Source organism: Megalobrama amblycephala, linkage group LG24 (assembly GCF_018812025.1).
Source record: "Megalobrama amblycephala isolate DHTTF-2021 linkage group LG24, ASM1881202v1, whole genome shotgun sequence".
Classification (NCBI taxonomy): domain Eukaryota; kingdom Metazoa; phylum Chordata; class Actinopteri; order Cypriniformes; family Xenocyprididae; genus Megalobrama; species Megalobrama amblycephala.
In genome coordinates, this window is record NC_063067.1 from 35110265 (window position 1) to 35123225 (window position 12961).

At 35.6% G+C, this 12961-nt stretch overlaps 1 protein-coding gene across 2 annotated transcripts in view; it reads left to right on the forward strand.

Annotated features, from left to right (window-relative positions):
* The first annotated feature begins 294 nt into the window (after positions 1–294).
* The window catches only part of ntsr1 (neurotensin receptor 1 (high affinity)), a 36571-nt gene continuing 23904 nt past the window's right edge, over positions 295–12961 (forward strand). Inside the window, exons 1-2 of one of the 2 annotated variants that reach the window (XM_048178923.1) lie at positions 295–1063; positions 1193–1594. In XM_048178923.1, coding sequence (XP_048034880.1) covers positions 926–1063; positions 1193–1594 — 540 coding nt within the window. In that variant the 5' untranslated portion in view covers positions 295–925. Of the gene's footprint in view, positions 1595–12961 lie in introns of both variants that reach the window. The other variant, XM_048178922.1, reaches the window with a different exon arrangement.

Here is a 12961-nt window from a genome sequence, read left to right on the forward strand (position 1 = left end):
TTTACTCAACTTATTAAATACAGATTTGTTTTTTAAGCAAATGCATCACTTTGCTTCAGAAGGCCTTTAATAGCCATGTGAATTATGTTTATGATGGATGGATGTAGATGGAGACACTTTCTTCAGCTCATACTCGTTTGGTAACGCTTACTGCCATTATAAAGCTCGGATGCATCAGGATATTTATTAATATTTCTCAGATTGTGTTCATCAGAAAGAAGAAAGTCATACACACAGAGGATCGCTTGAGTAAAGCTTGGGCTAATTTTCATTAAGTGAACTAATCCTTTAAGCATGAATTAATGCATATTAGTGCACCCCTGTTACCAAAATAATTTCAATAATAAACTCATAATTTTCAAACTCAGTTCAACATTTAATTTCCTTACAGTATATTTCTTTTTAAATAGATATAATAAGCTATAATGTGTGGGGAACTGGTCACTATCACAGAATAAAGTAGTAAAGTATAAAAAAAAAATGACCACCAGCAGTGATGAGTACAGAATATTGCATTTTTTGACTATTTATAATTCAGTTACTGATGAAGAAAACACTGAAAACTCGTAAAGCGGAGTAGAAATCACAGGAATTATTGTTGCAAGTTGGTTTATGCTTGAATTCAGGACATTTCAATAAAGCACTCAGAACTGAGACTCTTATATGTTCAAGGTAGCTCAGCCTCACAGTAAAAATACACCAATGGCTACATGGCACTGCGTCATTGCTCAAGGTTTGCGCTCGCACGCCTCCTCATCATATAAAAGCGTCTGGGCGTCTCGCGTTCACAGACCTGAGAGAGCAAGTTCAGAGCAGTGGCCAGTATTTCACTAGCTTTCACCAAATGTACAAATGTGAAACACTTTACAAGGAACGCGCTATTAATTTGTCATTCGTTATTATGTGTTGATATTTGACGACTACCATGGAGGTTAATACTACGCTATCAGGGCGCAACTTCATAGACTTGCGCATCTTAACGCAGAAACTTCTCTCTTCGGCGAACCGGTCCCAGCAGATCCTGGACAATGAAACGGAGCTCGTCTCCGAAGAGGATTTGGACGTGAATACAGACATCTATTCTAAAGTTCTCGTCACTGTGATTTATGTGCTGTTGTTTGTAATTGGGTGTTTGGGGAACTCGATTACCCTGTACACACTTCTCACGAAAAAATCTCTTCAAAACCTCCAGAGTACGGTGCACTATCACCTGGCGAGTCTGGCCATATCCGACCTGCTCATCTTGATCCTCTGCATGCCCATCGAGTTATACAACTTCATCTGGGTTCATCACCCGTGGGCTTTTGGGGAGGCTGTTTGTAAAGGGTACTACTTTCTGCGGGACGGCTGCTCGTATGCCACGGCGTTCAATATCGCCAGCCTGAGCGTGGAGCGCTTCATGGCCATCTGCCACCCGTTCAAGGCGAAGAGCATCATGTCGCGGAGCCGCACCAAGAAACTCATCAGCGCCATGTGGGTCGCGTCTTTTCTCCTGGCCACTCCGATGCTTTTCACCATGGGACAGCGACTGACGCAGGATGAATTCATATGCACCACCATCGTGTCCTCGATAACTGCTAAAACCGTTCTACAGGTGAGCGCGCACAGCTGTATGTGCTTATATGCTTTGCTTATAGTTTGTTTTGTCTTGTATTTGTTTAGTCTTATGCATGAGTCGCTACTAGGAGCGTAAGTGTCTTATCATAAGCAACAACCTGTTGAGTAGCGTCGCTGGTTAATTGCTAATCATTTTTAAACGAAAATTGTCAACATCCAACACGAATTTCCACGTGAAATATTTGGCTGATTTTAAGTAGTAACGGCAGTTCAACGTTGTAAAAAAGTGTGCCCTCAGAAATGCTTTTACTAATAAAAAAAATAAAATACTTTTGATTAATGAGGGCTCACATGAGATGAAGACCCAATTCATATATGTATAAAAAAAAATGTTTAATTCTTTAGGGAACGGGTAAATGTTCCCTCACGGGCAAGAGCATGTGACCAGCAGCATCATGACTAATACTAAAAAAAAAGATGATGATAGATTTATATGTTGCTTTCAGACAGGTATCAAGGCAGTTTACTGTACAAAGCATTATATCACTTTAGTTCAATAGTCCACTTTAGACACTCTATAGGCAACTTTGCATGTAAAATAACTCTCATTAGAGTATTGGAGTACTAGTACTGTCTGTTTAATATCTGCTGAACTTTATTTTGATGCTCCTCAACAGATATTCTACTGACTATAAGTAACTTTGCAACTACATGTCAATGTATTCTACTAACCCGAACCCTAACACCTACCCTTACTCTAACAGTCTACCACAAACACTTAATGAGATTTAGTTGACATGTAGTTGCAAAGTTACTTATAATTAGCAGAATGTCTAAAGTGGATCATCTAACATAAAAGTTTGTTTACATAATACATGCATTATATATCTGTGTGTGAGACATATATAAATATACTACTGGGTCATTCTACAGAAACATCCATTTTTTCTGTCCCTAGCCTTTACTGAAATATTACACTTGAAAAACACTTTAGAATTACAATTTCTTTATATTTTAAAATGAAACAATATGCTATTTTAACAATTACACCTTCTTGAGCAATTAATGTGGCAATATTTGTTTTTTAATTAATTATAAGAATTCCAAACACACGTCCCCACAGTCATGTACAGAGGGAAAGTGCTTTATTTTGAGCTCAGAAACAGGTTTTTCTACCATTTCAAATACAATAATGTATGTATCAAATATATTATGTAAATGACATAAACACAAAACAAAATGTGGAATAATTATTATAAAATATATAATGAGAGTAGTGGTCCCCTGGAGTTGTGTCAATCACACTGATGACATCACTTGACTCCCTTTTCCTGAAGATCAATGAAGAAAGACCCATATAAAGTCCACTGTCTCTTTTCAGTTATCAGAAATGTTCTCATTTATCTCATCATTTATATGAATCTTTTAGTTGAACTCTCTGGTATGACCTACTTTATTGTTAGGGAATTTTAAAAAACTAGAATACAAATGGATTAAACTACTTAATTTAGTGAGTATACCATGATTGATTGGTTAGATACCTTGCAGCAGCCATTTTAAAAATGTCTGTAAAATACGCTGTCTGTAAAGTTGCTGCTTCTCAGCTGCACTCAGTTTATCCATATACCTGCCCAAAGGAGGATTAACAATGAGAAATAAAAGTTAGAATCACAAAATCTTAGTGCTATTTTATGCAAAAGAACTAAATGAATAGTTTTGAATAAAGTTTATCTATGAGTCATTTCACGAAACCTGTACGATTTGAGTCGCTCTGACCTTTTTCAATGTATTTTATCTATTGGGTCACCAAAATAAATTTGTAAAAGCTTTTTGTATTAATTGAAATCTCTCCTTTAATAATGTTTAACCCTTAAATACATGACTGTTTCGCCAATCATTCTTACATATTCGGGTCTTTATCGACCCGGATCTACATCTAACACGGAAGGATCTCTACCTGTCGCGATAATATAAAACTCCTCTGATATTAGAGTAACAATTACAGAAGAATAAAATAAAGCATATTTTGTTACCTTTTGGAGCTTGAAAGGGCTCAGTTTGAGCAGATGTTTTATGCCAGCATCACTGTCCTCGTCAGAGCTCATTTCCCAGTAAATTCAGCCAATAATAGGCTAGTTTTATATTTGAGGTCACGAATATGAGCCCATTCGCGATCTCAAACGTATTCTCAAAACTATTTAATTTTCAACATCTTCAAAATCAATATTTTGATCGCTAACAGCTTCACCAGATTCATCCTGTAACAGTTACAGTCGTATTTGATTGCGTTCAGTACTTGCTCTGCAGTAAATCGCTGAGCCATTTCATATTTTTCTTATTATTTCATTTTCTGTCTGAATGAGTCGTCACTTCAGCATTGTGTATCAGACATTGCCACCTTGTGGAATAAAGGTGAATTGCACTTATTCCGTCATCTAAGATTCAATTATTGTTGTGCAGAAAAAATACAGGTACACTGATACACACCTCAGGTCGTTAGCGACCCTATACAATTTTTACAAAAAATTAATACAAAAATAGGCATTGTTTTATAATTTTATTATTTTTTTCTTGTTATATTCTTTATAATGAATTGATTGAGGAATACCAAGAAGGTCAAAAACTGAACGAGGAGGAGGGTAGTGAATGATGTCCCGGGTCACTAAAGACCCGAGGTAGGCATTTAAGGGTTAAAAACCTGACATACATTTTATCTTCATATTAGAAATTATTTAGTTTTTTTCAGTTGGCACCACCTATTTTGTCACGTCCCTCAAGGCCTTCTATGAAAGTGTTCTTGGGAAATAAATAGTAAAATGAGAAAAAAGTCCATTCATTTTGCTATTCCCATAAATATCCATCTGAGCTCTTTTGCTGGTAGTGTTTTCATGATTATTCATTAAAATCACATCATTTAGTTCCGTACCTCAGTAACCTCTCAGCCCTGTTACACAAACCATAATGCACTGATACTTGTGTGACATCATTAATAGGAAGTGACATCATAGAAGTCTTCTGAACAACATTGTGAGCAGACACAGGCAAGTTACCAAATTGTGTTTGTCGAGCTTAACGACTCAACCCTGTTACATCAATTAAAGACAGAAAACTATTACTTGTGAAAATGGTCTTTGTTATTTCTACATTATTCATGATTTCTTAATATCATGCATGTCATGTGCTCTCCATTTAATCACTAGATTTAGAGCAGTGGCCAATTTGGGAAAAAATATCACAACCCCATCACACCTACATTTTTATTATTATTATTTTTGTTAAGTTTATGAAAAAGTAATTTAAAGTTAGTTGAACTCTGTCTGAAATGTTCAGAGCAATCATAAGAAAACTGATTTCAGTTCAAATTCTGAAGTTAAGCCTTTGATCAGAAATTATGAAGTTTCCATCACAAAAAGTGTCCATTTCAGCAAAGGTGTGAGATTTTATGTAACTTTTATATTCACAATTACTGAATTAGTGTGAGGGACATCTGATTAATAGGAAAATGTTGATTTTATCACAAATACAATTTATAATAATATTCAGAGAGCTCCCATAGTGTCCATAACTTAAAATAATGACCAATAATAATAGGGATTTGATGCATGAGATGTGAAAATATGTTTTTCTGGAAGTTAAATATGTCATTAATGTTGTGGTGTTCAGAAAAGTAATACATTTTGGTAAAAAATCTAAAAATGTATAAGTCCAAATTGTACCGGTTTCCTGGAATGACTCCTATAAATAGAGTCACTGGTGTTACTGATCTTTACTGGTGTTACCCATAAAAAGGTAAAGGTGACTCCCATTTATAGATAAACTTTATTCAAAGCTATTCATAAATTGAGTGCAGCTGAGAAGCAGCGACTTTACAGACAGCATATTTTACAGACATTTTTAAAATGTTGTTTATGATAGCATGTAATCATTGAAACAATGTTGAGTCAGTGTTGATGCGTCAACGTTAATTGCATTGAATTAACGTTACAAAGGGATGTTGCTTCAGTATCACTCAGTTAATGTTGAAACTATGATGAGATTTCAACAATAAATCAATGATAATATCATTGAATCAACATTATGAAGTGATATTAGTTCACTATCATGTTTGCACCCGCATTTAATGTTGAAACAACGGTAAACAGAAAATCAATAATAACGCTATTGAATCAACATTACACTATGATTGATTCTACATCACTGCTATTGAATCAATATTGAAATGAACAAAAATAATCATTAGCAATATCGTTTGATCAATGTTAATGTGACGTTGATTCTAAATCACTTTTGTTGAAACTTTGAAAACAACGAAAATGTCAACATAAAATAATGTTCTGAACAACATTAATATTTCAGCTACACTTCAATGGTACGTCAACAAATTACTGAACATTTCAAAGTTTTGGGAAAACCTTTTAAAACATAAATGACACCTTTCCAACAATTGAGTCAGTTTCTTTTATTTGACAGTTTAACACAATCAATGACAAAAAGGACAAAAGCATTGCACCCTTTAAAAACAGCATTACTTACAGAAGTCTTGTGTCGTAAATACAAGTGGTCCAACGGTTCAGGTTTTCAAAATGTGGCTGAAAATTTCTTCAAAGCTGCAGATTCACCTTATGAGGACCTTAATCTGTTTAAATATCACAAAAATATAGCCATGTCAGTCACTCAAACACAAGGTGTAGTTTTTAGCATCATGTCCCAGGTGATAATCCTATCGACTACAGTGTTATCAATGTCACATTTATCAAGAGGGTGCTTCTCTTTTTTTCATTTAAATCATTATTTTCCTGTAACTCTGACTGCATGTGCTGAAAAAATGAGAAATAATATTTCATAAAAACCTTTAATATTGCCAAAGAAGTAAGGTAACACCAGTGACAAAAATAGTACATGTGGTCTTTAAATAAATGCACAAATTGTATTATTTTTTTTTTTTAATCATTAAGCTGTCATTTATGTGTATTCATAAAGTCAGAGGGTAACTGTTACAACCACGCCTTCCTGGACTCCAGTTCCCACGATCCTCTTTGTCTGCACACCTGAACTCACTTCCCTCATCAGCCTTCCCGCCATTTCCTTGGATTCCCTGCACCTGATGTCTTCGTCAGCACTCCCTTTACGTTGGACTCACTCCTTGCACTCCTTGTCAGTTCTAATGTTGTTCATATGTGTGTTATTCTTGCTCCTTCGTTGATTAAAACCCTTATTTTGTGGATTTCCGAATACCCCTCGTCTCTACAGCACCAACACGTAACAGTAATCTAATAGCGTGGTCTAAGTTTACATGTTAGAAAAATAAATACATTTTAAGACATCTTACCATACCAAATGTGGACATTTCTGTAGAACGACCCTACTACAGTCTTCTAATACTCTAATGAGATTTAATTGACATGTTAGAATGTCGAAAGTGGATCTTCAAAATAAAGTGTAACCATTAAATGCATTAACATCCTCTACATTATTAGTGATATGATTAGAATATACATAAACATATGCATGAAAGTGTAGTTTAGAAAGCATTGTAAATTAATAACTAATTGCTATTAATGTGGTTTTTGTACTTTGCTTTGTGAGTGGTTGAGTTTGTGTTTACGTGTGTGTATAATATATATATATGACACACAATGTGCATACTACAGACAAAACACAACAACCATACCTGAGTAAACAGGATTGCCTAAAATGATGCTATGGATCATGTGCACGATCCACCATAAATGTGTGTGAGGGAAAATAAAATGTCCAAACAAGCAGTGAAACATACAATTTGACTCCAAGTTGACAAAATGTCAGCAAGTCCAAACATGCTGTGGATAATGCAGTGGATTAACTCAAGTTGAAATGAAAACAGTGTTTTTTATTCTAAACCGCAAGAGCAGCGGTAAATTAATTAATATGTATTATGCCCCTTTGATTCTTTTGGAATTGCAAATTAAATGTTGATGTCTTGATTATTCAAACACATTAAAATGAGGAGCAGCAGGGACCATATTGCTTCTGCTGTGAGCACTGATGGTCATGACCGTCAAAATAAATAAGTGATTCAAATGAATTTAACTACTCTGTTTCTTTAAAATAGGATAAGTCTACCACAACCAATATGACTCTTATCGCATTTTCTGTATGTTAGTTTGAGTAACAAGTGGCAGGATTTGCTCACGAAAATGGAATGCACTTACAGTTCCCTAAAGTAAATCTTAATTGCCTGGAAATGGAGACATTATGCTTTGATTCTTGGGAAATTGTCCTTGCAGACCTAAACCTTGTGCCTGCCTTATTCTTTTCTATTACACCAGTGGATCTAATTTAGTCTGGAACACAATCCTTTTACAGGGACAGGAGGTCTCCTGCTTTAAACACTCATCTTACCATCTTCCTACATTTGAAAACAAACAAACAAAAAAACAACAACAGTGAGACTGGAGTAGCATGAGAAGCAAAATAGTATATTAAAATGATCCTTGATTTTATATGGCATAATATTACAGCATTCAGTCCTTGAAAGGCCTGTGTATAATTAAAACTCATAACACAGCGAATAAAGAGCAAATTAATACAGGATGAATTAGTTCTGACCATCCAATTCCATCTGTCGTTGCTGTGTGTGTGTGTGTGTGTGTGTGTATGTGTGTGTGTGTGTGTGTGTGTGTGTGTGTGTCATCCTGAGATCTTCCAGTCAAAAGAATGATAGTTGCAATAGCAGCTGTTTGCTACAGGACAAACTGTTTATCATGTTTCAGTCTTGGTAAATTGGTTACCACAGAAAACCCCAAGATGTCCTCTTTCATATACAGATGGTTTCACAATATCACATAAAATCCAGTATCATATATCGCTAGAGCAATACCTGAAATTCTAGTGCTCTGTGGGACACAAAATGATTGCAGAAAGAAAAAATAAATGGTCTTTTATTGCTTTTTGAGATGCGGTATAACCTTGCCACATAAAGTGTAAACTGACATAAATATGTATGTTACTGCATCTTTCTGTTTGGGAATGGTTTCTTGAATATGAGCATCTATACTGGTGCCTTTCTAATGGTTCATTCCCTTCTGTTTGTTATCCTGATCTTTCTATTGCAGTCTGCACCTGAAAATAATCCAGTACTGCACTTGAAAGTACGTGGATACAAATATACAAATAAAATGAGACCAGCATATATATATATAGCAGCAGGCAGTGATGTTGGTGAGGATAAGTGGCTGATAGCTGAGATTGGACTGGCGCTGTGTTCTGGCAGGTGTTTAAGACAGGGAGAGAAGGACGGTTGAGCCGATGTTTTCAGGTTTTGACATTTCACCCCTTCATTCAACAGTACAACAACATTCATAAAGCACAGCTTTCTGGATCCAACAGAACAGGACACCTGCAACAAACACATGAAAGTCACAAATATATTTTACTGCAGAGAGGGAGATGAAATTCAGTATAGATAATACTGAGCGGAGCTCTGCTGAAACACTTTGCACAAGCAAATTTATTGGAAATTAAAAAAAAAAAAAAAAAAAAATGTATCACTGTTTCCACAAAAATATTAAGCAGCAAAACCTTTTTTCAATTTTGATTATAATAATACATGTTTCTTGAGCAGCAAATCATCATATCAGAATGATTTCTGAAGGATCATGTGACACTGAAGACTGGAGTAATGATGCTGAAAATTCAGCTTTGATCACAGGAATAAATTACACTTTAAAAAATATATTAAAATAGAAAACAGTTCTTGTAATAATATTATTATCATTATTATTATTATTATTATTATTATTTGTTTACGTTTTTGATCAAATATCAAATATCAATATCAATATTAATGATTCCAAACTTTTGGCCGGAAGTGTATATTATTTTAGGTCTGTCAAAGTCAATGCATTAACTTAACATTAATTAAATATGTATCATTTTTAAAACATTTATTGAATTTACATATTATTGTATTATTTTTTTCAGCTTTCTAAACGCTGGCCAGAAGTCATTATTCTATTGAGAGCCCTAGTGTTTAACAGTAAGAAATAAAAACCAAATGTAGTGTTATGAAAATGCATTTAATCTCTTTGTTCTTCCAACTAAGCTGAAATATCCATCATAGAGCAGCATGTTGGTCCAGGCTGGTTTATGCTAGTATTGTCACGGTTGTATGCAGGCAAGAAGACGAAGGCAGAAGAATAATATTCCAAACAACGTTTACTGATAAATTCTAAAAGGCATGTAGACAGGCAGTGCGAACACAACTTAAAGGATTAGTTCACCTTCAAATTAAATTTTCCTGATAATTTACTCACCCCCATGCCATCCAAGATGTTCATGTCTTTCTTTCTTCAGTGGAAAAGAAATGAAGGTTTTTGATGAAAACATTCCAGGATTTTTCTCCATATAGTGGACTTCACTGGGGTTCAACGGGTTGAAGGTCCAAATGTCAGTTTCAGTGCAGCTTCAAAGAGCTCTACATGATCCCAGACGAGGAATAAGAGTCTCATCTAGAGAAACAGTCACTCATTTTAGCAACACAAACAAGGTAATTAATGACAATTATTGTGCTGGTAGAGCTGGTGGATCAATATATGCTGTTCTCAAACAAAACTGAGTTGGTTTGGCTAGTCAACTATCGCTTCTCATGCTGGTAATCAGCAAACCAGCAACCAGCGTGCAAAACATACCTGGATGCTGGATTTTCAACAGGGAACATGCTTCGACAGTCTCCCTTGCCACTGCTCCCTTTGTCTTGCTCACTGGTGGATGTAAGAAAGCATCCACTTTAAAACAGATTTTTAAATAATATTCATTTATTATTTAAATATTATTTATTAATATTTATTATTTATTTGAGACAGATAATAAATTCAATTGTCTTATGCAATTGTCTCAACAAAAATCATCAAAACTTGCCCAGGCTGCCCACCTAAAAATATATATTTGCTCTTAAGCACAAATGGAAATAAATGTAAGATGACACATGTCAGTGAGAACTGGAATCAGCAAAGATAGAGATGACGTGATGTCTCTGTTCTCAGTGTACTGACGGGTATATCTGCCGCTGAGAGAGAGCAACGCACTGTTTGTGTGTAGGACGGGTGCTTTGGGACAGTTTTTGGAAGGATTTGATATGTGGATTCCAGGCAAGTGAAGGTCAGGACGGTGACATGTATGCTAGGAAAAGTTTAATGGGAAAAAAACCTGTATAAATGAATGTAGAGCATTTCAAAAACACAAATAGAAAAAAAAAAAAAAAAAAAAAACTCTTTGTAAATAACTGTTTCCTCTGCCCAACTGTTCATTCATGAAGCTATAATTACATGTTGTGAAGCATCTGTGTCCCTTATATAGATCTGCCAGGGATATTTACTGTCTGCCACCAGCAGTGGTCAGAAAACACAGCCAGAGAGTTTGGCAGCCTGTGTGCTTGAGAAGAGGACTGAAGCTGTGGTGGGAGCAAAAGTGAAACAATTCATGTGAACCTGTAAAATGTCAGTTGCATTTTGAGTTCATTCTCAGTGGCCTTCAGTGGCAAGGTATGCTGTTACTTCTGTCCAACATCTGTCCAAAGTGTGAATTACACAGAGTACTTCAAAGCAATCAACTCTTTACTCCAGACACCTTCACAGACATCAGGGCAGCAGGTACTGACACACTGAGAGATATCTGGCAGATAAAAGAAACCTCAGCCAAGACTTTGAGGAGAAGAGAGATGGAGAGATGGAATTGAGGCCAAAAGAAAGAGGGGGAATGATAACTTTCAAGATGATAACTTTCAGTCAGTAAATAAGATAGAAAGATGGAGTGCTGACAAGTTTAATCTTTTTCTTACCTTCCATCATGGGTGGCACTAGCCCTGAATGTTTTTAAAGCTCTGACTGTGATTTATCAGCTTGTCCTTTTCATGTCTCGTCATTTTTGTCACAATTAAAAGAACTGGTCTATTATCCAGATATAGTGTTGCAAGTCACATTTTTGATTATTTTTACTTTATACTACAGGTTGTTGAATGCTTGCATCCGATTGGCTGGCGAAAGTTCTAAGGTGTGCAATTATTTTCAGGTAAACACCCGGCTAAAGTAGTTCTTGACTGTCCATAAATGATTTCAGTTATTTCAAAGGTCCTTACAGCAGCAAAAGAACCAAAACCCACAAGGACACTGACCAAGCAAATAAATATAGTAAACAATAGGATAAAAACCAAAAATCATTTCCATGTTTTACCACAAAATTACATTTTATTATGTACGTGTAGCAAAGCAGCAGCACCAGCTCACTTAGGGATATAACGAGTGTTCGTGAAAAATTAAAAAAATGATGGGATAATCACTCCACAACAACACTTTCATGCAAGGTGAAATTTAATTACAGTGCTAAAAATAGACAGTCCTTTGGTGATGTATACAGGTGCACAACAAAAAACAAGTACTATGACCATAGTATAAGTAGTATAAGTGGAATAATTCTGTTGAATTATTAGAAAATAATGCACACACTGCTTCGTCTCGTGGCTGTATTACTACCTCGGGTGTGCAATATTTTCTAATAATTCAACAGCCCATCGTCAATTATTCCTTGCATATAGTCTGGTAAATATTGTTAATTCTGCCACAAAGTGAAAGCTTGTTTAAATTGAGGCTCAGCATTTTGTTTTGCTCAGCACTAAATAAATGAGAGGAAACTGTGCTGACTTTGGTCTATCCAGATGCAGTAAGACCCAAATAACGGACAGCGGTAGCTCTCGACGTGAAGCGGAATGTGCAGTGTGCTTGAGACGTGTTTCAATTTTAAAACTCTCGTTAAGATATGATGCCATGAATGTTGACAAAAAATAGCCTGCACAGCCTGAATGACAGCAGCTAAAGTCACTTCAGAGGAGTAGACGAGTTATTATTATGATGCAAAATTACAAAGACAGTTTTCTTTGAAGCAATGTACTGTTCAATCCAATAAAACCAGCGACATGTCAGAAGACTGTAAACATGTTGAACAATAAATCCTAAAACCAACCTATTTTTAAATACAGAAACTCTGGCTCATTTGTGACACTGTGTATTTGAGAAGTGAGAAAATGAGGATTATGGGAAGAACATTGCAAAAGAGACAGAAGACTATACAAACAAACACACAAACACACAGTGTGCTTACAGTAACCATAGAAACCGCACTAATCCAGCCTCAGCTTTAACACACACACTGGACATTTGCTGCTATTTGAAGTGAACAAATATGAATTAGCATCGCTCATAACTCTTAAGGGCCACACTTGCAGGTTGCGGCTACACAACACGGCCCAAGATTTAGCTAATTACCTCATTAGAGCTTCTAAGGGTCATTAATTGGTTAAATCAAACGGTGCAGGGCTCGACTTAAACAAATGTGTACAAGGCACAAAGAGCTCATTTGAATAACTATTATT